The 25,470-nt window shown below is 47.0% G+C and overlaps 1 protein-coding gene and 1 long non-coding RNA gene across 7 annotated transcripts in view; one reads left to right on the top strand and one right to left on the bottom strand.

The window, feature by feature from the left end:
• MAPKAP1 (mitogen-activated protein kinase associated protein 1) overlaps window positions 1–22,033 on the top strand; it is a 94,736-nt gene extending 72,703 nt beyond the window's left edge. For all 6 annotated transcript variants that reach the window (XM_014942937.1, XM_014942938.1, XM_014942941.1 and 3 more), the window contains 4 exons: window positions 3,631–3,771; window positions 9,451–9,588; window positions 19,695–19,792; window positions 21,420–22,033. In XM_014942937.1, the coding sequence (XP_014798423.1) occupies window positions 3,631–3,771; window positions 9,451–9,588; window positions 19,695–19,792; window positions 21,420–21,545 (503 nt within the window). In that variant the 3' untranslated portion in view covers window positions 21,546–22,033. The remainder of the gene's footprint in view (window positions 1–3,630; window positions 3,772–9,450; window positions 9,589–19,694; window positions 19,793–21,419) is intronic.
• Window positions 22,034–22,123: 90 nt separating this feature from the next.
• LOC106888601 overlaps window positions 22,124–25,470 on the bottom strand; it is a 7,974-nt gene continuing 4,627 nt past the window's right edge. Inside the window, exons 2-3 of the long non-coding RNA XR_001412135.1 lie at window positions 22,792–22,909; window positions 22,124–22,363 (exon numbers count right to left, since the gene is read on the bottom strand). This is a non-coding gene — a long non-coding RNA (uncharacterized LOC106888601). The remainder of the gene's footprint in view (window positions 22,364–22,791; window positions 22,910–25,470) is intronic.

Raw genomic sequence — 25,470 nt, 5'->3', positions numbered from 1 at the left:
AGTAGGAGGCTGTGTTTTAGTGTTATGTGTGGTTTTGCTGCAGCAACATCCGAGCAGAGATGCAGAGCCCTCCGGCGGGTTCTTGGGCCTTGTTCATCCCACGCCTGACTCCAGCTTTTGGCACTTTTTTCCCAAAGTAAACCTTACTTAGGTGGACTTTAAGGGAAAAATACAGAGGTCATTGCAAACTGAGTTTATGAGCAGGAGTTTGCTTCTGGCAGAGGAGTCTGTTTCCCCCAGGACAGCGGGGTCTCTGCCAGCAGCGCCCCTGGCTGGGTGGGCTCCTGGGCTGAGTGATGGACCTGGAGCAGCCACTTTACTTGATTGTCTTCCCAAGCAGAAGCTTTTACATTCAAAAGCCACACTGTGATCTCCATTACAAATACCCTGACAGGCCTGTAAATATTTGACAGGTTTATTCACAGCTGCTTGCATGTGGAAAATATTTTTATGGTTTTTCCCCCAATCAGCGGGTGGAGAAGGCTCTTCCCCGCGCTGCCGAGCGCCGGCGTCGCGCCGGCATCCTCGCAGGGCTGCGGGGCGAGAGCAACGTGCCAAGTTCTGCAGTCAGGTTTTTCCCTGCAGGGCATTTCTCTCTGTTGTTACTGATATTACTGCTATTATCCCCTGCACCCTCGGGGGCCCGTGTGTCTTGCCATCTTCAGACAGATGATCTGTGGTGATGGTGCAGTTCCTGGCTGCCCTCCCAAGAGCGGCAACTGTAGAAATTCTGTGAACCTGAATCCATTCACCGGGCTTCGTAAAGCGGAGTCGGCGGAGGCACCGACACGCGGAGGATCTGAAAGGCTTCCAGAGCTCAATCCCTGAAAGGCTTCCAGAGCTCAGTCCTGCTGCTCCGGCTGCGGCAGTTAAAGCTCCTGCAGCTCAGGCACCCACGAGGTGCTCACATTTTTAGCGATGGGGACAGTTTTCTCCCCTGGGTATCGTTGGCAGGCTGCTCCTTTTCTCCCTAATGCTTCTGATTTGGGCCTGTGAAATCTCAGAAGACTCAGCAGTAGAGGATGGCAGTGTGAAGTCCCCACGCGGTGTCCCCGCTCTGTGGGTACCTGGGTGCAGGGCGTATGGTCGGGGCAGCTCGATGGCGGGGGGGGACAGTGGGGACAGTGGGGCAGCCCCCGCAGGGCATCGCCCGAGTCTGGGTCCCGTGAGGTGCGTTAGGGACTTTTGCAGGAGGTGTGGGGAGGGGGTTAACACATGTTATTTCTGAATTTCCTGCCGGTGCAGTTTGCTGGTGCTGACACGTCTGACACAGATGCTGCACGGGGAGCTGCGATGGCTCAGGGGGGAGACTCGTCACCCGCCATTAATGCACAGCCGGGTACACAGCGCACCCCACCACTCCTTCGTTAGGGGCAGCACTAACAACCTCCCTGGGGGACCAAGGAGTTCCTCTCCCACCCCGGCCAGTGCTGCCCCCACTGCCCGGCCCGGCTTTAGCCCATGTCACTCTCTCAGAGCCACCCCACCACGCCATGTCCTGCCTGTCCCCAGTAGGCCAGGAGACACCCTGGTGCAGCCATTGTGACCCCGTACCATGGGGACAGGGACAACTGGGAGTCACCACCATGGGTGGACGAGGGTTTCACTGGTTTCTGTGGGTGGAGGAGGGTCCCGGTTCGCCCTCGGCCGCAGGACGGCAGTGCCATTGTCACCCTCCTGCTTCGCTCCCGGCACCGCCATGCCACCGTGCTTCAGGATGCTTTTAAGTGCACCAAAAAGTTTGACATATCTCAGTGTATCGTTGAAGTACTGCAGCATGAGGGTTTGACATGATACATTATGATAATCCATAGTATAGAGACATTAACACAGGGGTCTTTGACAAAATACATTGTAATGTCTCTGAAGGGGCCATTACAATTTATCTTGTCATTCTAGAGCATAGAGTGGTTGCAATGTTAAGATGGCTCTGCATAAATTCACATGTAGACTATTTCATTTGATTTTTGGAATTCTTTCAAGTCGAATGGCACAGCCCCATTTGTGGGTTAACCCTTGGCTGTCCCCCCTCCCCGCGGCGGGTCCCTGCTGGGGGCTGCGGGGTGAGGAAGGGGCACCCCGCGCCCGCTCACCAACGGGAGGGTGGGATGCGGATGGGACTCACCCCCAAGAAACGTGAATCTCCAGCTGTATGATCTCAACATGTATTTTGACTCATTTAGCAGTGAATGCCAACCTTACTTTGATGCAGGCATCAGAGATACTTATCACAAGCAGCGACGTTGGTTGCTGAATTAACAGATAGAGAAGGGAACGCTTCCAGCCGGTGGGAATGTGCTCAGGTGGGGTTTTTCTTCACTCTTTCCCACATTTTTCCAGCTCACGGCCTCCACCCTGACAGTTCCCCGTGCTGCAGCCAAGGGTCTGCTTCTGGGGCTCTAAATTGCTGTGTTAAAGGGAGCCAGCTCCTGCCTCCACAGCGTGTGCCCTGGACCGGTGCCAGGGCCCGGGCAAACCTCCCCTTGTTGGTGAGACCAACGATGGGACCCACCACAGCTTCCCTGCGAGCCCAGGTCCCCAGACAGGACAGGAATGTACCTCCCCAGGGAGAAGGGTTGGTGTGGGAAGTGTTCATGTTGAGGCTGCTCCAGCTGTGCAAAATGAATACAAAAAGTCTGACAAGTTCTTAGCCTGCTTTGCTGGATCTTTAAGACCTGTACTAAAATTCCTTCATCTCATCTTCCCGTTATTAAAATTTCAGCAAAATATAAAGTTTTCATTAATCTTCTGCAGCCAAGGCAGTACTCTGAGCTGGCAGTTGGTTCAGCTTTTAGGACTACATTAGCTGGGATATTAAACAAAACGTGTCATTCTTCAGTATCTTCTGTAAGAAGCTAAATCAGTTTTCAAACGTATTTATACCACTTTATCTAAGAGCATCTGAATGATCATTTAGAGCTGAGATGCTTTATTAGCAGCTGGCATAGAAATTACTCTGCACAAAATTATATATCGCATTATAGTAATGTTTAAATTGGTGTTAATCCAACGTCATAAAATGTAAAAAATCTTTAAAGTGTGTTATATTTTTTCAGTAATTGGCATTTTGGCTTAATGAGATGTTACCTTTTATAAAGCCAGTACCTGCAGTAGTAATGAGAATACTAATCAGTAAATAAAGCGCAGCTTCGTTACCGCAGGGCTGGGATCAGAGTGCCCGGGTGCTGCTGGTGCTGCAGCAAGATCCAGCGTCACGTCCTGCGTGGGGAAAGCTGCTCATGTGTACATCAAGGGTGGCCTGGGAAAGCCCTGCCCTGGCTGGGGACGGGCCCCTCCGCCGGGCTCCCTCCCGGGGTGACAGGCTTTGGGTGTCCAGGGCATCCCCCCGGGGGTCTGTGGTCCAGGGGCATCTCCTGTCACCTGAGAATCTGCTGCTGGGAGGCTGTACTGTTCTCCCTGTAGGACACAAATATGTGTGGTGATGTCCTTAATGAATTGGTGACTTGGTCTGTGGATGGAGGGTGACAATTTCCTCCTCCAGAGACATGGACCGTAGCATTTTGGTCTTTCTCAAAAAGCCCTCTGCAGCTGCAGCCGTCCCAGCCACACTCACCTTGAGCTGAGCCCCCTTCTAAACCCCTGCCTCATTGCTGTTGGCTTGTTTTGCAGGTTCAAGAGGAGAAGAGGTCTCGGAGGAGGACCCTCAGATCGATATCGCTACGGTTCAGGACATGCTCAGTAGCCACCACTACAAGTCCTTCAAAGTCAGCATGATCCATAGGCTTCGATTCACCACTGATGTTCAGTTAGGTAAATCAATCCGGGCTGCGGCACTCAGGAAAATGGAAGGGCTCAAACCTTTGGCCATCTCTAATAGCTGACTGTCCCTCTCGGACGGGTTTAAAGCAGTCATTATCACGTTGGTCCCTTTGATCGTGGAGCACATCACTGGAAAGTGTTGCTAGCATTTCAGCAGTTAAAAAAAAATTGCTTTTGCTTGAAAATATTCAGTGTTTTTATTATCCCCAATCAGCTAGCACATGTTTCTTCTGAAAGAAGGCCATTATTTATAATGTTTAAATTGGTGTTAATCCAACGTCATAAAATGTAAAAAATCTTTAAAGTGTGTTATATTTTTTCAGTAATTGGCATTTTGGCTTAATGAGATGTTACCTTTTATAAAGCCAGTACCTGCAGTAGTAATGAGAATACTAATCAGTAAATAAAGCGCAGCTTCGTTACCGCAGGGCTGGGATCAGAGTGCCCGGGTGCTGCTGGTGCTGCAGCAAGATCCAGCGTCACGTCCTGCGTGGGGAAAGCTGCTCATGTGTACATCAAGGGTGGCCTGGGAAAGCCCTGCCCTGGCTGGGGACGGGCCCCTCCGCCGGGCTCCCTCCCGGGGTGACAGGCTTTGGGTGTCCAGGGCATCCCCCCGGGGGTCTGTGGTCCAGGGGCATCTCCTGTCACCTGAGAATCTGCTGCTGGGAGGCTGTACTGTTCTCCCTGTAGGACACAAATATGTGTGGTGATGTCCTTAATGAATTGGTGACTTGGTCTGTGGATGGAGGGTGACAATTTCCTCCTCCAGAGACATGGACCGTAGCATTTTGGTCTTTCTCAAAAAGCCCTCTGCAGCTGCAGCCGTCCCAGCCACACTCACCTTGAGCTGAGCCCCCTTCTAAACCCCTGCCTCATTGCTGTTGGCTTGTTTTGCAGGTTCAAGAGGAGAAGAGGTCTCGGAGGAGGACCCTCAGATCGATATCGCTACGGTTCAGGACATGCTCAGTAGCCACCACTACAAGTCCTTCAAAGTCAGCATGATCCATAGGCTTCGATTCACCACTGATGTTCAGTTAGGTAAATCAATCCGGGCTGCGGCACTCAGGAAAATGGAAGGGCTCAAACCTTTGGCCATCTCTAATAGCTGACTGTCCCTCTCGGACGGGTTTAAAGCAGTCATTATCACGTTGGTCCCTTTGATCGTGGAGCACATCACTGGAAAGTGTTGCTAGCATTTCAGCAGTTAAAAAAAAATTGCTTTTGCTTGAAAATATTCAGTGTTTTTATTATCCCCAATCAGCTAGCACATGTTTCTTCTGAAAGAAGGCCATTATTTAATGACCCCATCTTCTTTTTTTTAAATCTAAGCTTCCTAATGGAAAGCTTCTTGCCAACTGTTTTGTTATTTTTAAATGAGACTATGCAAAATTGGGTATGGTTAGGTTTTTCCTTTTCTGAAACTGGAAGATTTTAACAACCGAGTGGAAATTTGAGGTGGAATGAAATAAAACTAATATTCTTTAAAGGTTTTATATTGTCCATATTAGCTTTCTGAATGCTTTTGAAAACCCGAAGGCCAAAGGATGACAGAATCTTGAATTATAAAAGCCCCATTACTGTTTTAAAATGATTGAATGGCTTTTTATCTTTGTGTTTAAATTGTGAAAATTTGATTAATGATGCATTGGTAGGTGACCTGTGACATTCCTGCAAATACCTTCCATAAAGAAATGATTCAGCAGTAAAATATTAAGTGCTGTGATGTTTACAAAATACATTTATTCTGTAGAATTCAGTAGAATTGTTAAATTTACACTATGGCAGTTCCTGTATTATTGTCAGTACAGTCTCTTCATTCTTCCATCCTTAAGCACATATAAAAGTCTATGTCTCTCAAATTTTTTACGGAAGAAGCTTCCTTAGTTTATTTTGAACTGTCTTGTTACGGAAGGATTTATCGGCTGGTGCTGAAGCAGGAGAGTGAGGGGCATGATTTCTGCTTGTGAGCAAACTACGGGGGTGTGATAGTTTGCTCCCAGTGAAGTTTGACTCACTGTGTCTGGAAAGTGTCAGAAACGAGAGCTTGAAAGGTCATGACAGATCACTAAAGATAAATGGTTAAGGGAGAATAGCTGTTAAATGAAACAAATGGCTTAACTTGTGTAGCAGTGAAGGAGCTGACCCCGTCCGGTAGTGTAAGGACCATAAAATTTCCCTTTTATAACAATATGTGAACTTGGATATTTTTGGTGGCAGTACGCTGACGATGCCATTTTTATAATGTAATTACTTTTTAAAAATCAAAGAGAACCCTAGTGAGATATTAAAAGTCTGGGCAGATGTGCAGCATCAAAACCTTTAAATAAAGTGAAAGTAAGCGTATGTTGCTGAGTCTTCTCATGAATTTTTAGACAGTGTCAGTGCCAGTAACAGGCATCGGGGTGCTCTTTGGGTTAGTGCTGCTGAGTGTTGATGGGTTCATCTTCTGCGAGTGGCAGACTGCTCCCTGCAACCTCAGATGGTAAAGGAGATGTCTGATCTTTTTTCATCTCTCACCAGTACCCGTGGTTCGGGGGCTGTTCTGTGTCACTCTGAGATGGCCAGTTGCAAAGACTTTTCTCTGTAGCATTTTGATGTCATCAGTTCTATGTAGCAGCCACAGCACAGGACAGGTAGCCACAGTGTGAGCTGTGGTTGTCAGTTATTGTTTGCGTACCTGTATTTTTTGAAAAGTAGCTGTTTTGAGGCCCAATCATTTAATTTGAGGCAAGGCTTGCCTAAAGTATTGGAGGGAGCTTGAACTGTGCATTGTGCATTGTTCTTCCTGAGAGTAAAAAGCGGTACGTGAATGACCGTGGGAGGAACAACCACCTTCTGACTGCTGCTTTTATTAGGGTGGAAAGCTTTAGCTGTGGCAGTTTAGTGTCTGGGGTTTTATGTTTTAGCTCATATTACAATGCATACAGTGGCGCTTTCAACATTTTCACAAAGGTTCTATCTTGTTCTGAAGGAATAAGATGCATTTGCTCATGTATCACGTTAGCAAAACCAAAAGAAACATATTGTCTTGGAAAATTACTGCTGGCAAGTGTTTCAGAAAAGGGGGGGCAGTTGCAGACCCCAACAAAGGAAGCAAGAACAGAACAGTGTTACCGGACTAAAACATCGATGACGCTTCTTTTGATAAAATGAATGAATTAAAAAAACAGTAGAAGCAGCATTTTTAGTTGGTTTTTGAGTATGACTAATTTGTGCTGCGATACAGGGACTGCAGAAGCCACGTACATAATCCTGTTTTGATTTTAGGTTTCAACACATATAGATTGTGAGAACAATAACACAAAAAAAGACAACATTCTTTGTCAATGTGCTCTTCGGATGTGTGTGAGCTTAAGCCAGTGATGCCGAGATACAGAAATAATGGATGAAGTATACAGCAACAATTTGCAGATAAAAATAATAGAAGTTAAAGTGTATTTTACATGATAAAAAAAAGATGAAAGAGGAGGAAGTCTGTTACATCTGAGATGGTTACAAAATCCATGCTTGGTGAAGTAGCCTCTGCTGAAAAGATTGATGCAACGGGGAGTGACCTTGGCTTGGAGCAGGAGCTGGTGATGTATGTATGAGCATCTCGCTGCTAAATGGACCCAGATTTGTAGCACTAATATACATGGAAGCCCAGAACCAAACTCAGGATGGCAATAAATCAACAGCCACTTTGGGTGTCATTTCTGGTTTATATTCCACTATTGTTCTATCACTTTAATTCATGTCACTATCATCTGTTCATCTGGAACAGTTTTATATAATTTTCCAGTGGAGTTACCTGACAAATCCTATCAAATTAACAAGGTGCATTAACAATATTGACTGACTGTGAATTCTGAAGTTGCAGGACCATACGGTGAAATTTTTTTAAGGATATTTTCAGGGGTGACATTTTTAGAGGAAGGGATGGGGAACACAAAGAATTTGCACCACTATTTTTAGAACTTGCCTTGACTTTTTTCAGTGAGAAAATAAGAACTTGTACCATCAACTTTGCGTATTTTCCTTAAACTACAGAAAACATGATTTTGAGTAATTAATGATTACAGTGAACTAACAACACTGATTTTAAATACTTTGTCCAAAATTAAATTACAAAACAAGATGGGCTCCAGATACAGCATCAGCCTGCTCAAATTAGCTAGTTCTAGCAGTCCTTGTGTTAATTGGACTCTTGATACAATGCTTAATTGAAATGTGAGCTCTCTGATGTGACGTATGTTTAATGACAAAGCGCATTCTTGGGTTAGCAGAAGGGGGAGGGGGTTGGTGGAGTTACTGTACCCTGTCCTGAGAGCCAGGGGGAAACGAAGGTGGCCTTGTCCGGGTGGAAGGGGCTGCAGCGAGAAGCCACCGAAGGTGTCCCCATGCTTTGATTTTAGAGTTGCATAAAATACAAATGAACCATGGCCATATGAACAGACTTCAGGAAATATTTAATTACTTCTGAGGGCTGGGAAGAGCCGTTACATGTGTGGCATCTTACTTTTATTTTGTCACAGAAAGTGTTATCATCAGCTCCTTTAGGGTTTCCTTGTCCTTCAGGCAAGCTGAGCATAACGCGTTTGAAAGCATCGGAGGCAGAACCCTCAAGAGGGAAAAGGTTATCTCTGCTGTTTTTCCAGAGATGCAAGAGTTAAAGGATGTTTACATACTTTTTCCCTTGATTGCTTCCTTTTGTGGCTTTTTCATGAGCTTCACCTGTAACTCATGACGGAAGAAATGTAATTATTTTTAAGGCTCCACACATCTTGATGTAAAAAGCACACTGGGAAGTTTGTTCTGTCCTGTCAACAGCTACTGAACAATGAGCTTCTGTTCATCAGTGCAGCTTTGCAATATGCTGATAAATTTGGCCATAACTCAGAGCGTGGGTGTGGGCCGGTCCCAGCGCGCTGTGAGCCTGGCAGCGTCCCGCTGGACGGGCTCCTTCCCCCGGCACCGGGAGCGTCGCACTGAGGGACGGCAGAGGAATCCCCTGCTCTCACTCACAGAAGGTCTGCAGCAGGACATGGCCATGCCCAGGTCACCCCACATCCCCCGGTCTGGGGACACGTGTGTTGGGAAGCGGCGCCGGTGCCAGGAGCTGCCCAGACCCTCAGCTTGAGCTCAGAGCAGCCTAATTAGAGCTGGCTTTGAAATGCCAGCAGTGTAAGAACGGCCAGGGTCTCTGGGACTGCAGGTCTTTGTTTATGAGTATCTGGGTAGCACAAAGAGCGTCTCTGTGATGCTGCAAGTGGGTGGTGTCCTCTCCTATGGAGGATATACTGTATGTGCTGTACAGCAGAGAGAACAGGGACTGCGGGTGATAGTGTCTATTACATAGAATAGCCATGATGGAAAAACTAGCAGTATCTTTTTATAAATCTTGCAGCTCATGTAGCTCCTGCTTCCGGAAGAGCTCTGTATGTGTTGAGAAGAATTTTTTTCTGTGCTATTTCTTTCTGGTTGGTATGCTCATGCAGGAGAATAAAATGCAGATTATCGGTGCAGTTTGATAACCATTTGCTTTTGGTTTCAAAAGCTCCTGTGCTTTCAAAAAGCCCAAAAGGGCAATATGCTTTCATCCCATTTAAGATTTATAAAGTGTGTCAAACAGCTGATACGAAATCGCTTAAACAGATCACTATTGTGGCTCTCTATTCTTTCTCATCTCAGGTATTTCTGGAGACAAGGTAGAGATAGACCCTGTTACTAATCAGAAGGCCAGCACTAAGTTTTGGATTAAGCAGAAACCCATTTCAATCGATTCTGAACTCCTCTGTGCCTGTGACCTTGCGGAAGAAAAAAGCCCAAGTGAGTAGTCCTTTTTATTTATGTTCTCTCTTCTCTCCCTCCCTGTATGCGCTCGATGTCCAAAGAATTATTGCTACCATGTCCTTTTCTTTCTATAGGTGTATTTTATTCATCATAGGATGTTTTTAATCTGACTCGATTCTGTTATAGAGAACACAACATAAACAGATACGTGTTTGATGACCGTCCTTTTAATGCCTCTTACAGCTTAATGGCATCATTAAGGGTGTTCCTCGCCCACTGTCCGTAGCTGTGACAGCGTCGTTCCAAGGGGACACTGGCTTTGCCGGGCTGTCTCTGGCCCCACAGCACAATAGTCAAATACATGTTTGGACATAACTGCAATTTTTTTAGCTTCTTAACATCCAGACTGGTTTTAAACAATTTCTTAGGTGCCATTGAGGATCTTGGACATGCAGTAAGTATCAGCACTGTCTAAATTTGCTTCAGCAGAGGCTGCCGGGTCACTGGGACCGCGATGTGCCACCGGGAGAGCTGGGTTTGGGGAAGCTGTGGGGGCGCCTGGCCAGCAAGGGGGACAGGCTGGATACCCCAATCCAGCCAGTCATCAGCCGGGGTCAGAGTTTGCCGTGTTCGGGGCGTGAATTCAAGAGCCGAGAGCTTTCGCTTGTTGTATCGGTGCAGTAATGGGAGCCCGTGTCTGTAAAATTCGTTTTAAAAAGCACCAGATAGGCCCTGGGGGAATTGGGCAATGTCTCCCGCTGGGGCCAAAATCTAACTATCTGCTATCAAAAAGTAACTGCGGTTCAAGAGCTCAGATGGGTTTTATTACACTTGTGCTTTTGCAGGGTAGGGATGCTAAGTATTAAATACTTATCTGCAAGGTGACAGAGAGGGAGAATTATGTGATACATATTTACAGAGGTAATGATCTGTTGAATTCTCTTGGAAGAGTAAATTTATGGCTGCCACAGATTTTATCAGCAATTATTGAACTACATCCTTCTTCCCTTCATTACCCCTTCCTACTTCCATGTTCTTAGTCCAGTTATTGTCTCCCTTTTCTGTCTCTCCAGCAAGATTTCACGGTCCTTGGGCAGGCATGATCCCAAGGAGAGACTTCCCTAATGGCCAGGCAGTCCAGAGCCTCTTTAGAGTTCAAGGTGCACTTGTAAATATATTAACACCTCTGGGTTTGTAGCCACATTTCATTTCATATGCAAACACTTGTAGTGGAGGAATTGTGCCCACAAAAGGAGGCTGTATCTGAAAAGCCAGCCTTGAAAGCCAAGTTTCCAGCTCACGCTTCCATCAGCACCAGAGTCTGAGACCTTCAAGCTGCCCCTGAACCTCCAGAGCTGTGTCCTGCAGGGGCTGGGGCTCTTCAGCCCCAGAGGCTGCTGGGGAAATGATCTTTGTACCCAAATCCTGCCAACCCAGGCAGAAATCAGGGACAGAATGTCAGCCCCCAGGTAGAGCCCAGCACAGAAGGGTGGTACCTTCATGTGGAGACCATTGAATGAAGAATCGCGGTCACTTTGCAGAGGATGCTGACAGGTTATGACAGAGGCACCTTTATGATACCAAGGTGTTTTATTTGCTCATTTTCACGTGGCTGTCGTAAACTTTTCCTATTAAATAAGTGTTCAGCATAGTTCCAAAAGGTGAAAATAATTCTTCCTGAAATCTGCTGACCTCTTCCCCATTCACTAAAGATGTTCCAAAAGTCATTATTTTAGGCCAGTAGAAGAGACTTTTAGCATGACATCTCAGAATGATACATTTTGGGGAACTCTTAACAGCAGATCAGTATCTCTTGAATTTTAAATGGAAAAAAGTTATTTTAGTAGCATAAAGGAATGGAACTCACTGTATTTCACAAGTTTTGTCTGTGATTTTTATCAGCGTAGTGATATATGTTTGTAGCAGAGTTTACATCAAAAATTATTCCCGGATCTTCCTTGAATGAATTATTGCAAAGAAAGAGAGGCTGAGTGAAGATAAGGTCTTCGAGTTCTGCAATATATTTTGTTTTCATGTTTTTATCTCCATCTCGTCTTTCAGAAGTGCTCTGCACATGTGACGGAGCTCCTGCGGTACACGGCTGGGAACGTGCTGTATGTTTTACTGAGCTGCCTGCCCGGGACACCGGGGGCTGGGGTAGGACAAGGCTGAGTCCCGCGTCGCCAGACCGACTCCTTGTAATTCTGCAGAGAGATGAAGGGTTTGCGGGGGCCCCCAGGGTGACCTCAGTTATTTTAGTGAGGGCGAGGGCTGCTGGAGTGGAGTTTGGTCGCTGGGATTGTTATCGCTGGAGGTTTCTGCAACAGTTGTGCCTCTGAACGTGGTAATTAACATGGTTTAATGTTCAGTTTGCTCCTACTTTCTGCAGAGTAAAGAAATTTCTGAGTTTTCACATGTACTTTTCTGCAGAAATGTAAAAACAGAAATCGCGTATCACTATAGTGGAGAGCTCAGGCTTATTTTCTGTTAGTTTTCTCTGGAAAGCCAGGTTCACGCAGCGAAGCTTTAGTGGCACTCGTGCCAGGGTAAAGGACTCACCCTCTGCTGAGGTGACGTGTTGTCAATATTTAGGGACAGACTCGGGGTCGTGCTGGCGGGGCTGAAGGTTCCCTGTGCCGTGAGTGCGCAGCACCTGGAGCCCCATTTGGTGGGAACAGAAAATAAAAACAGAAAGCTTTGGCTTCTAGTTTGCCATTAGTGTGGGTCTTGTAGGCAGGAACGGCTGCTGATTTTTGTTTGCACTCGTAGTAGGCCTGGGTCAGCATTTGAATTTTTATTTGTAAATTAGATCAGACTCCCTGAATTTAGACAGAGGGAAGAGGTAATGGCCCTGCTGGCTCGATCAAATGCCATTAGAACCTGAAGACACTGTGTATAAACGGCTTGTTTAAATCAGGTTCCGTCTGATTATCACGAGAGATTCTGAATGTTTTGAATCTTGAAAGGAAGCATCCTATCATTGAGAAATAAGATTTAAGCCTTAATAAAGTAGTTGTCATTTTTATAGCTGAAAAGAGCTTTGTATCTCAATTAAGTGTACATAATATAAAGTCTTAAGGAAGCAACATAATACATTTAATACAATTATATCCCTTTGCAATAGTGTAATTTAAAGGAAATCTGATTCTGTTAATGTCTCTTACATTACTTGGACAAGAGAGAAACTTCAGTGTCACTGACCACTGCCTTTGTACAAAGTGCTCTGTGGACTGAGCGTGGCTGTGATGGACGCGTGGTGGCCATCCCCCCTCAGGGCCGGGGCTACCAGGCCACCCTGGCATCGTGCCGCGGGCGAGCAGAGCCAGCGCCGGTGCGTGGAGGGGCGAGCAGACCACGGGCAGGTCTGGGGCTCATCACTCGGGCAGACCTGCAGTTTTCCAAATACGTGGGCTTCTTCCATTCATGTGTACTTTACCATAGCTGCAGAAATGGGATTGATTTGATAATTTCCTTGAAACAGTGAAGAAATGTTCTCTGTGATCCCGTTCCTGCTTTTTTGTTGTTTTAATGAAGCAGATGCATCTCGGTTGCTAGGTCAAAATATCCTTAATATTAAGGTAGTCTAAACAAAGGTGTTCTGTAGGTCACGGAGTACACCGGTAACTTCGGTTTGTAATTTAATTGCCTGCTTTGCACCCTGCAGCTTAAGATTTCCTTTAAATTCTTATTCCATTGTTGCACTGGGGCTTAACAGAGTGTTAACCTGGTAATAGGCACAGGGCCTCCCCATTATATGTCTCGCTATCGAGCGGTTCTGCATGACTAGTTAAAAAAGATGGCAAGAAGATTAATGAAAGCCGCCTGGTACAGAAGGGGGGTAGGTACCTTTGCAAGACTTCTAGCGAGGAGATATTAGAGCTGAACCAGAGCTTGGCTTTTTCTTTATCCTGTGACCTTTGAACCTGCCTTACTGTCGGGAGCTGCCAGCGGAGCCGACGTTTTGATTGATGTTGCTACACGAGTCAGTCTTTCCCATTGAATTCCACATCTGCACGAAAATAGCTTTTCTAGCAGTATTCATACTGGCTGTAAGTGATAGCCAAAGTGATGCCTGAAACGCTTTTATGTAGTTTTCATTTAAAGCTAGAGGTATTTGATGTTTTAATTCAGTATCCAGTTCCTCCAGATTATGCACGTTGGGTAATACTAATTTAATGAATTCATTATTGGGTTTTGAAAGGGCTAAAAACACACAGAAAGCATTGGGAAGGCATGGATTCCTGCTGCTCGGGGAGCTTAAATAGAGATGTTGCACGTTTGCTGAGAGCCCTGCAGTGGAGGCAGAGCAGAAAGGCAACAATTATCCGTGTGCTCTGCAAACGGTGCACAAAATATTGTGTGGTACTTCCTAATACTCAAGTTCCCGCTGTGAATAACGCGGTGTGTGAAATAATGGAGGAAAATTCATACTTGATAGGAGATTAATCACAAATTCTGATCAAGAGGTAAAAAAATGGGTTCAGCTGAGAAAAAGTTCAGGCTGGGAGTGGAAGAAATCTCGAAGTGTTTAACAGAGAGACGAGTCCGAGCGCGTTGGACGTGTGTTTGCTGAGCAGGTGGGTGCCCCGGAGGGACGGCAGCGGCGGCACAGATGGTGCAGGACTTTGCTGCCTTCCCCCTTTGCTGTGGCAGGGCTGGATCACGCCGGGCTGGGGGGCACCCAGGCCCTGGTGATGCCAGAGGTGTTGGGGACACAGCCTGAGCCCTGGCAGTACCAGGGGTCACAGTGATGCCAGGGGTGTTGGGGACACCACCCGAGCCTCAGCAATACCAGGGGTGTTGGGGACACAGCCCGAGGCCTGGCGGTACCAGGGGTGTTGGGGACACAGCCTGAGCCCCAGTGATGCTGGGGATGTCGGGGACCTGGCAAGCAGCCTTGGCGTTTTGGCATCAGCTCCTGGGCCATGCTTGCCCAGGGAGGGAATCTGGCACAAGACCCCCACGGCCCAAGGGACAGGGGGACACTGTCTCTCCCACCCCCGGCCGGGCAGCAGCGCATTAACCCATCCCCATCAAACAGCCTTCTCGTAAAAGTCCTCTGGAGCACAATCAGGAGTGCGCATTGCCTCATCCTTTTAACAAATATGTTTTGTAGCCCTATTAAAAGGGGTCTTCATCTATCCTGTCAAAGCTATTCTGCTGGGGTTTTTTAGTTTAATTACACTATCCAATTAAAACTCCTTGCTGCATTTTGATTTGCTTCTCCTTGGGCTTGAGTGGATATGACATTTACAAGGCTCGCCTTTCAAGCAGACAATGGCGTGATTGATGAGGTGCAGACGCAATGAAGGAGGCGATTGCCATGTGGAAACACTGCTTAGTGCATTTTGATTTATTTATCATCTTTTTTCCCAAACAAGGTTGCTGGTGAAGAGGTTTTGGGCAACCCCCAGCTCTACCTCAATTTTCACCGTTCTTGCAAAAATCTTTATTAGTATTCTGCCTTTGATAATAATTTGAAGAAGAAACAAAAGGCTTTGGGGAAAAAAATCCAGATGTGTGAATAGTCACCACAATTTGACATAAAAGTGGATGTATGCAGCAGTTTAATTGCAACTCTGCTTTCGGGACATCTGGAAACAAGACATCCACTAATGGCAGTGTTTTATAATAAGCTACAGTAGAATATAAAGACCTGAGTTGTAGGAAAAGTGATCATGAAATATGCTGCTCCCTCAGAGAATGGGGCAAGCCAGCAGGACCACAGCTATTGGTTTTTTCCTTAACATTCATCTCATTTGTCCCCACTTTGGCAGTGCTGTGGTTTGAAGGAGACCTGTCACAGGTAGGTGGTGGCAGCCTGAGCTGGCTGGTGGGGTCAGGATTTCATCCACAGCTTTGGCTGTGTCACTGCCTCTGAAGGAGACATCACCTCTGAAATACGTACCTCTCAGAGAAGTGTTGCTTGTGTAAAATGGGCTTAACCCCACTTTTACACTCAGGACAACATTCCTGTTCAGCCTGTGTCACTAACCCAGCACGGTACCGTGTCCCTGATAATCCCGCTGCGGTGCAGCGAAGAAAACTTGAGAGTTTTCTTCTTGTCAGAGGTTGTCCGGATGCATGTTTTGATGGTGATGCAACACTTCAATTTTTGTAGGACCTTCAGGCCCCGCTCCAGGGGTCACAGCATCATTTTTGAGGTAGCACATGTGGGTATCAAACAGCAGAGTCCCTCCCCAGAGCTTTTAGATCAAATCTAACAGTGGTTGGTGAGCAGAGGTTACTCCATTTTTTGCAGAGTTTGAAGTAAATTTGCCTTTGGACAGAAACATTGCTTGTGCGTATTTTATTTTCATCACACCTTGCCTTTTTACTAGCATATTTCTAATTCTTTGCAGCCTGGGACTCTGTGAGAAGAGACTTCAGGGTTTGATCCTTTTGTAGTAACAATTTCTGAAATGGTGAAAACCTGTGATGATGGCAAACGATGCCCATAAGTGTTTTGTTCTTCAGCAGGTTTTTTCTCTGGCTATTTATTCCACTAATAACTCTTAATTGTTGACTTCTGCCTTATGGCCCTGTAATGACAAAGCAATCATCAAGGTATATTGAAAAATTAACATAAATTTGCATTTCCCAGTGTTTGTTTTCTGTTTTTTCCAATTCATGAATATTCTTTTCATCCTCCATCTAATTAGTGATTTAATTCAGTGTTTTAAAGACTGGCATTGGCAAAAGAGAGGGTTTTGGTGCAGTCTCAACTGGGGGATGGGTGAGGAGGAAGAAAAACTCTTTCTAGTCTTGGCAGATCTGGTAGAAAGAATCATCTTTTCTTGTGCAAATTCACATCTTTCCAGTGTTTTCCAGGCAAAAAAGTGTATTTTTTAGACTCTGATAAAAGGAGTTTTTTACATAGATGAAAAAGTGAACATTTTTTTCACCTGTATCAAGCGAAGCACGGTGGACTGCAAAGTTTTTGGGTATTTTGCCAAGATGGCAACTTGCAGAAATTAGCCCAAGATTTAGCAATGACTGTATGAGCACATTTTAGTCAGTAATTCTGGAAGCTGTAATTCAGCAGGATTTCTCACCTGCAGAATTGCTGAGAGCTGGGGGGGGAGCACTGGGTCAGTCCCACCGACCTGCGCCGGGCTGAGCAGAGACGGGAGCACCGGGAGGGCTGGACGGGCCGTAACGAGCCTCTGCCTTCGCTTTTCTGGCAGGATACTAATGTCAAAAATTAGGAGGTGTGCCAAACCATTGAATTGAAGACATGGCGCTGGAAGAGTAAATAAGCTCTCCTCACTGAATTTCCCGTGAAGTGGCATCTTGCCTCCAGCCCGAGGCTCTGTCGGTGTTTCTGCAGGTGTAACCACACAGGAGCCCATGAGTGTGCCCGGGCGAGGGACCATTTATCAGCGCTGGGAGCCGAGGGCAGAGGGCACCCCGGGGAGGATGTGGGTTCCCGTTTGTCGCAGTGGGGTGACCCGGTGCGGGCTGCGGCCACGGCAGGAGCGGGGCTGGTGCGGGACGAAACAGCGGCACGAAACCTGCCCGGGTTGGTGAGCTCTCCTACAGCACGACAAAAGCCTGTGGTGACAGATGAGCTTCTGTCGTTTCATTTGCCTTCCATAAATGTTTTAGCAGATAAACATAGCTGGGAGTAACCTGTATTTTCCATCGCACAGCTGATTAATTCTGATTGCAAAATCCTGAAGGTTCCCCTGTTCAGCTCACCCTGGCCATCCGCTGCGGAGGCTGACGGGAGGGTCTCCTCTGCCTGGCCCCGGAGCAGGGCAGAGACAGACACACTGGCCTTTGCTGGAGTTGAACACTTGTGTTCAGACCCTCAGCTGACAGACACCAAACCGTTGTAGATGTAGGAGTGAAGGTAATGAACCCATTTGTGCAAGATCTGCATTTGTTTTAATTCTACCATCATGTGCGGTAGGCGCCACTTGAGCTGCTGCTGTTTGTTACCAGATATTCTCATACGAAAATACAAAACCGTTGAAGTTCCTATTGATCTCTGAATTGCCAAGGGTGGTGCTCTATTGGAAAGAGGTACATCGCATATTTAAGCACTCTTGGAAATGGAAATCAATCTCACAATTCATAAATTCCATCTGGCTGGAGAAGTAGCAGAGCAAAGTGCCAGTTACGATTTCAATGAAGTCATATTTCATGCTGTAAATAGTGTAATGTGGACACGGCGCACATAAACATAATGCGGTAATGGGGCTTTCCCACAAAAAGTCTTCTCAGCCTCTTTCCACTAAATCATGGTGTGGGGCTGTGCTGGCGTGGGGCTGTGCTGGCGTGGGGCTGTGCTGGAGCAGGATCACAGCACTGGTGTGGCACTGGGCAGTGCTGGGCTCCCCGGGGGAGCAGGGTGAGCTCTGCCTCCCGCTCCGGGGCACGTCGGGATTGTTATTGGCAGCTGTGGCTCTAATTGTCGTCGAAAGAGCTGACTCCTCACAATCCTAAAACAAGTGCTCGAAATAAAGTTGTGCGTTCTGCTTCCATCAGCTGTACAAATACTTCTGCCGGAAAGGAGTAAATCACCAGTTTAGAAGAAGGATGGGGGTACTGGGGAGGGTTTCGTCGTCAGGCATGACGGAGGATGTGATCTCACTTAATTTTCATATTAATATTTCACTCTGGCTCTGCGTGCTGCTGCTGCGGGGGGCACAGCAGAGCCCTGGGTCTCTGCTCCCTGTGCCCGACCCAGGCTGTGCTGTGGCTGCCCCATCCCTGGGGGGTTCAAGGCCAGGCTGGATGGGGCTTGGAGCAACCTGCTCTGGTGGGACGTGTCCCTGCCCAGGGCAGGGGGTGGCATTGGGGGTCTTTAAGATCCCTTCCAACCCAAACCATTCTGTGATTCTGCTCATGTTTTGTACCATTTTAATTTTCATTTTCAGTAATCAGTGCCTGTAACTGTGTGTAGTATCAGATGTCCAGGGAAGGCTGTGGTGGCTGGTGGGGCACGGAGCCATGTCCTGTCCCCGGGAATGGTTCTTGGGCACTTTTGGAATCGTAAAGATGCTGAATTCAGCCCCAAGCCGAGGCGTGTGCATGCATTAACATGCTGATGAGCTCCCGGCTCAGAATTCCCGCATTTTTAGTACCACCGAGGCATCATTTGTCAAATGATTTAAAGGGGGTTTTTTATTATTATTATTAGCCAATTTTTCAATACAGAATTTATATTCCAGATTAGTGCATCATAATGGTGTTTAATTAACTTGCCACAATAAAATACTCGCATCTCAAATTTTCTGGCCACAGATCTGAGCGTGTATCAGTCACTTTTTGGAAATCTGGAGAATTAGATAATGTAAATAAGTTTTCAAATTCGCTTTCCTCCAGGAAAGACCTGAATTTACAGCAATGCAGCTGTTACTTTACAGGTTGCTAACTTTGACCTTTGAACTGAGTAAGTTATGAAAAAAACTGGTGGAAAAGTACAATATGTGGAATAGGTTTAATTTTAATTTTGAAGCCATGAACATCCATACAAGTGAAGGATATTCTGCCTCATTCCATGTTCTGCGTAGAGACCTTTACACTAGAGCCGCCCCGCCAGCAAAGTGCTACGCTGGTAGAAATTACAGTTTCACTTTAATTTTGCTTGTCCTGCTTGTAGGAGGTGAGATTCCTGGGTGCGAGTCCCGCCGCCGCGTCCCGCTGTGTTTCACCGCGGTGGGGGTTCCTTGGCCCTCGGCGACTGGGCGGCTCTGGGGGGTGTTTTGGGGGGAGGCTGTTGGCGTGACGATTCTGGGGTTAATTGGCCTTTTATTTTAAATATAGCACTTACCTTCTGCACGTGGTGATTATGCAGTGAGTGGTGACACGAAGTAGCCCTATCGCGGCGGTTGGGCGGAAGCGCAGCCGTGGGCTGAGGGGAGCTAACTGCCGTTTGATAGAGCTCTGCCTTTCCTGCAGTGGGGATGCGATGGGAAAAACCAACTTTATTGACTAGAGTTCAGCTGCTCCTGTAAGCCACCACTTGCCTTAAATTGAAATGACATGAGAAGCCTGTCAGCGTTTCATTACTTCCTTCTGTTGTGCTGATGGTATGCTAAGATCACCATCTGTGTTTTTCTTCTGTCAGGCACACAAGCTCCGCTGAAACTTTACAGGAATATTCTGAACAGTTTTTTTTCTTGTCTTCGCAGGTCATGCAATATTTAAACTTACATATCTAAGCAATCATGACTACAAACACCTTTACTTTGAATCAGATGCTGCTACTGTCAATGAAATTGTACTGAAGGTGAGTCTTAAACTTTAACGGGACCCAAAATCCTGGGTTTTTTTACCAATGGTTAGACATGGAAGTGTTCAAGAGGCTCTGGAAACACGGAATGGTGCGGTTCCCGAGGAGCACTGAGGTGCGTTTAACTTTCCAGGATACTCACTTGGTCCCTATTATTTTATTTGTTTTTCAAACTGCCATGCAGCAGACTGCCTATTTGTATATAATACTTCCTTTTATGCTTGTTTCTAGTTAATTAAGACACAAATTTTCTGTGGAATTTTATAGGAAACTACCGAATTTTATTGTGTCCGGGTAGTTTCCCCCTCCAGAGGCGTGGGGCCCAGCGCGGGTGGCTGTACAGAGCAAAAAGGCTATTTTTTTCCCCAACTTGATACTTTAACAGAATTACTTGCTTTTCTCCTGTCTCAGCACATACACATATTGACTTACTTTCTGAAACAAATTTTTGTAACGCTCTTGGAAGATTAAACTTAATTTTCCGCAAGCTAATATTTTATAGCAACTCAAAATTTAAAAAGCAGTAATCTTGGCAAGCCATCTGTCAGGTTTGCTTTTATTTTCTATGTGGAATTTAGAGGATTGGTAAATAACTGATTACGATAAAATTATTAATAACATAGAAGATTAATGTATTGGGGGGGGTCTTCTACTTACTTCGTGAACTGTTAGGCCAATTCTTTTGTTCCTACTTTATCTTAAGCTATTGTAATCCAGAGCACTTGACACATCCGAGACTGGTCATAAAAAAAGTTAAAAAAAAAAAAGGTTTGTTATGAATAAGATGAATATTCAAGAGAGAAATATTGAACAGTGCTTTTTGTCTTAAGTTGCATATTGTTTAAATAGAACATTTTCTGGTTTCGTGCATAAGTTACCAGTTTGTTTTCAATTCCGTCAGCGTTGGGAGACAGAGAAATCAGACTTTTCAAATTAGGCTTTTTACATGATCAAGTGAGAAAGACCGAGGCTTTATTGACCATGAAAATTCCCTATATTTTTATGCCTTAAGCTGTAATATGCAATGAAAGTGAAACACTCTACAGTGCATAAAATTGTGCAAGTTTTAAGCCACAGCGTATTAACCAGCTAATGGCAGACCAAAGGGCATTTTTATCTTTTTGATTCTTGCATTAACCTTCCATTAAAATTATCTATGTGATTATCACAAAGCACTGGAGATAATAAATTTAGAGAATAGCAGGCTTGTTAAATATCATTTAAAAATGCTTTCATCAAGTAAAATGTGCCAAAACACAGGGAAACTACGAGATTAGCTGAGTATGCAAACATCGTAACGAAAGAATTATTTTTATTGAAGCTGATAAAGTCTTTTATTGAAGCCCATTACTGTACCTGACCCGCACCGCGGGTCTTTGCGACTTGCTGCCTTGGCCGGAGTTTGGGTGTCGAGGGAGGGGGACGCTGAGAGCCCACGGCACCGCGCGGGGGAGGGCGGTGGGTGCCCAGGGGGGATCTGAGGAGCTCTGGGCTCTCTCTGCCGTCCTGCTGCCAGCCCACTGGGCCACTTCCACTGAAGCCTCGTCACCCGGCGGTGTGAGGATCCCTGCCCTCCCCGGGCTCTCCCACCGACGAAATTAAATACTATTCCATGTCTTTGCAGGTTAACTATATTCTAGAGTCGCGAGCAAGCACAGCCAGAGCAGATTATTTTGCTCAGAAACAAAGAAAGCTGAGCAGGAGAACAAGCTTTAGCTTCCAGAAGGAGAAGAAATCGGGACAGCAGTGAGGGCGCAGGGGGAGAGCCTGTCTGCCCACCTCGGAGGAGGAGACGCTCCCACCGCCCGAGACCGGGGGGAGCCAGGACTGCGGGGCTCCTGCTGCCAACGGGCGGGAGCAGCCGGGGAAGAAACCTGAATTATCCCGACTCTCACGGTTGGAAGATTATCCCTCATTGGTGATGGGAAGTCTCCCCTGTGACAAAAATAAAGAGCCATATCAGCCGGAAAGAAGACTGTTACGCATCAGGTTCCTTTGATTAGAAATAAGAGAATGACGTAGACTGGCATCATTTAATTACTGTATTATGTACAATCACAAGAAGAGATGTGATTACATATTATTTCACAGCCTGGTTAAAATAAATTATATACATCTGTAATACACCCACGTACACACAGGTATTGCTTGTGACATGATCAAATTTCTAAAAACAAAATGTAGGACAAATGTATCCATTTTTACTATTAATAAACAGATGTAATCTTTTTCAAGGTCCATATGATGCACAGTTCTTTTGGGGGGAGGCTGCAGTCCCAGATGGTTTCACTTCTGTTGCTGAAGTGCAGGAGGCAACCGTGAGCCAGGGAACAGCAGCCATCGCAGGGGAGCCGATTTGTGAAGAAGCGTTGAGACAGTCGAGTCTGTTGTGGTTTGTTTTGTTCAAAAATATTTTTATTTAACTGTGCTTTTCAGCTTTGCATACGTGTTATTGGAAGTTATTGCTGTAGTCGGCACGGTGTGTGGGACCCGCAGCGGCGTCTCCGCGGCGGAAGGAGAGCATCCTCCTGCCTGCTCCTCCTCCCCGGGACGGCTCGCACCTGAGGACTGAGAAATGCCTTCACCTTTTCTTAATATATTATTTAAAAATAAACATTAAGACCTACTTTGTACTGGGATTTGTAACTATTTTAGCCTTGTCCATCCTTAATACATCAGGGAACACGTGAGTGGGATGACTGGGACCCAGAGCTGCGGTTTTGGTTCAGTTCACCAGAGGTGTCTTTCCTAAATCTCTCCAGGTGGCTGGTCGAGGCTGGAGCTCCCTGTGCTGCTGCTGGGGGCTCTGGAGCAAGAAAATGCCCCCGGTCCCCAGAGGGGTTTGCCCACAGCGGGGGCTGCAGGGTCCAGCCCCGCCTGCCGCAGGGTGACCTCCGACAGTGTCCTGCCTTGCTTTTGTACAGAGAAACCTTCCTGAGCCTTAACACGTAGTTTAGGAATCAACACTAAGGCGGAGAGGTTTGTGTGTCACTTACCTGTTGCATTCAAGTTCTTGGTTTTTAAAGGTTTACCCTCCCGGAGCCGGTGCCCTCTGGAGGGGAGCCCTGCCCGTGCTGCTGGGGCCAGTCTGCACTGTACAGTCTTCCACAATATCTGCAAAGCAAGAGAATATTTTATAGTATGATATTAATTTTTTTAATATTTTATATGCGCAAATGCAGCACAGACGCAACGGGGAAAGACCCTTCAAATAATGCAATGTAAATGACTCCTTTAACCAACTTTGTGAACTATTTAACATTAAAGTTGTTATGTGAATGTTCGTTTGCCACCTAGTTTCAATTCTTTTTAACTGAAGTAAAAGATTGCCTACTTTGGTATCAGAAATGACAGAAGTCTCCTGCTTGTTTCCATGGCCATAATGCTGTTGCCACCCACCTACCTTCATTTATTACATTAGATCAGTAGGCATTCAAGCCGTGCGTATTTTGCTTTCAGTGAGGCCTTAAGATTCACGTAATAAGAACATCTCTGCTGTCTGAGCTGTGGTGAGGTTTGTGGGTGCAGTCACTTGCCGGACCACGTGCGTTTACACCATCTTGTAAATCACCTTCCACTTGCTTTATTTTTAGTGCAGTCCCCGCAGAGCGTGGCCACACGGCATGTCCCCGGGGAGCAGGGACAGGGCGTCAGGACGGGACGGGACGCGCTGTCGGAGGATGCTCCCAGGGCTTGACGGGGAGCAGGCAGGGTGTGGAGCCCAGAATGAGTCTATTTGCTCTGAAAGGGTTAATTTACTTTCAAAATCCAGATCCAGCTGAGTACACGGTGTGGAGGAAACCTTCCTGAAATTCTGGAAATGTCCGGCTTTGCAAGGGCCGAACAGCCTCTCCCTCAGAACAGACATTTTTGCTATTTAGTGTTTGCCGAAAGAGTTAAATCAGAGTTCATGGCTGCAATCTGTGCGCAGCTGAACACAGATCCATCACGGGCTGGTCTTTCCCCGGTAGTTGTAGATTTAATTGATTCAGATGGGCATTCAACTGGGTCAGAAAAGCAAGCTGTTCCTTCCACGCATTGTTCCTGGGCTTCGGGAGAAGAGGGTGGCTGTGGCTCACGTGGCCAGGATGGCTTCTCACTGACGAGCCTCGGTAGCTCTTGGAGCCAGAGCTTTTCTGGATTGTCTCTTCTGCTCTCAGAGGGGGACCTGGCTGGTGTGTGCACCTGAAGTTTTATGGTCGGTTGCTCCTTGTGGAGCAGAGCGTTCGCTTGCAAGAAGTCAGGAGCACGGCCCCAGTGTGAGTTGGGAAGCAGCCGCAGAGAGCGGTGGTTGCCCTCGCAGCCCCAGGGGGCTTGTACCCACGGGCTGCTCTCAGCCCAGACGCCCGCAGCAGCCGGTGCTGCTCATGGACAGCCCCTGGCTGCCCATCTTGCTTGGCTTTGCACAAAAAACTGCTTCTCAGAGAGTGCCGAATCCACCAGGGGAGACGGTGACCTTTGTGGTGAGCCCCCGAGGTCACGCGGTGTGCTCCGAGGGTGGCTGAGCATTTCTCTAGGAGAGCTGTGAAAGAATAAAATAGCTGATGAGCAGCTTTGCCCGCTCAGGAGCAGTCGGTCGGTCGGGGATGGCCAAGGCTGCTGCAGCCACAGCGAGTCCAGCGTGGGGAGACGGGCCCTCGCCGCAGCCTCGCTTTTATCAGTGTTGGGACACTGAAGAGTGACCTTTTAACAGAGGACACCCAGGCCCTGCTGCACCCAAGGGGGAGCTTGGGGGGGGTCTGGCCTGACCCGAGCTCTCCCAGGGCCCTGCAGGGATTTGCCGTTCGAGCCAGAGGCTCCTCTGGGTTCAGGCTGGTGGGAGCCTGGTGTAACCGGGGGCTTCTGCAGCTGCCCCTCCATCGCCGTGGCAGGGCTGGGACCCGGTGGGAGTGCAGGCTGTGCCCACCCCGCACCAGGACCAGCAGGCAAAAACCATGGTGCAGCCCTGGGTGCAGCCCTGAGATTAATGGGGGGAGTTATTTATGGAGACATGTTTGTAATGGGCCCATGAATTTCATGGAAATGCGCTGCTGCGGCGGCGTGTGGTATTGGGTGCTGCTGCTGCTGCTAAAATTAATGCCCCTTAAATCACTCCCCAGTGCAGCCTCCCCGGTGCGACGCCGGGACAAGAACGGCAACGAGGACGGCGCTGTGCGGGCACAGAAGCCGTGCGGGGCCGCGGGAGGTGCCCACACCCCGGGGGTGCTGCTCCCGGGCACCGCGGAGGTGCCTGCAGCCGGGGCCACCGCGCAGCCGAGGCACGGGGAGGGCTGGCCCCATGCACGGCCCCCACTGCTGCCGCACCAAGGGTTAAGCACTGTCATGTTTTATTCTCCCCACACACCTCTGCTTAAATGCAAAAAAAAAAAAAGGAGAAAAAAAAAAAATTATGAGACCAATAATTTTTAATGAAACTTGGCTTAGCCCTTGAAGCAGGTCATGCAGATAAAAAGTAGGCACATGAATTCTGTAGCCATATTCTTTCTTTTTTCCTGGCAAGGATTAAATAAATGTAGTTTGAATTAAATCGGAGCGTAATGGAGATATGTTTTAAATTATTGATTCTGCAAGCAGTAATTTGGGCATTTTCTTTTTTTGCCATGTGTTTGACTTACTCTTCATCAGGAAGTATGGAAATTCTAATCCTTAAAATTTGCATTTCTATCTGCCCTCCC

This window comes from Calidris pugnax, unplaced genomic scaffold (assembly GCF_001431845.1).
Source record: "Calidris pugnax isolate Ruff unplaced genomic scaffold, ASM143184v1 scaffold102, whole genome shotgun sequence".
NCBI lineage: Eukaryota > Metazoa > Chordata > Aves > Charadriiformes > Scolopacidae > Calidris > Calidris pugnax.
The sequence above is the reverse complement of the archived record's forward strand: the minus strand, read 5'-3'. Positions and strand labels throughout refer to the sequence as shown.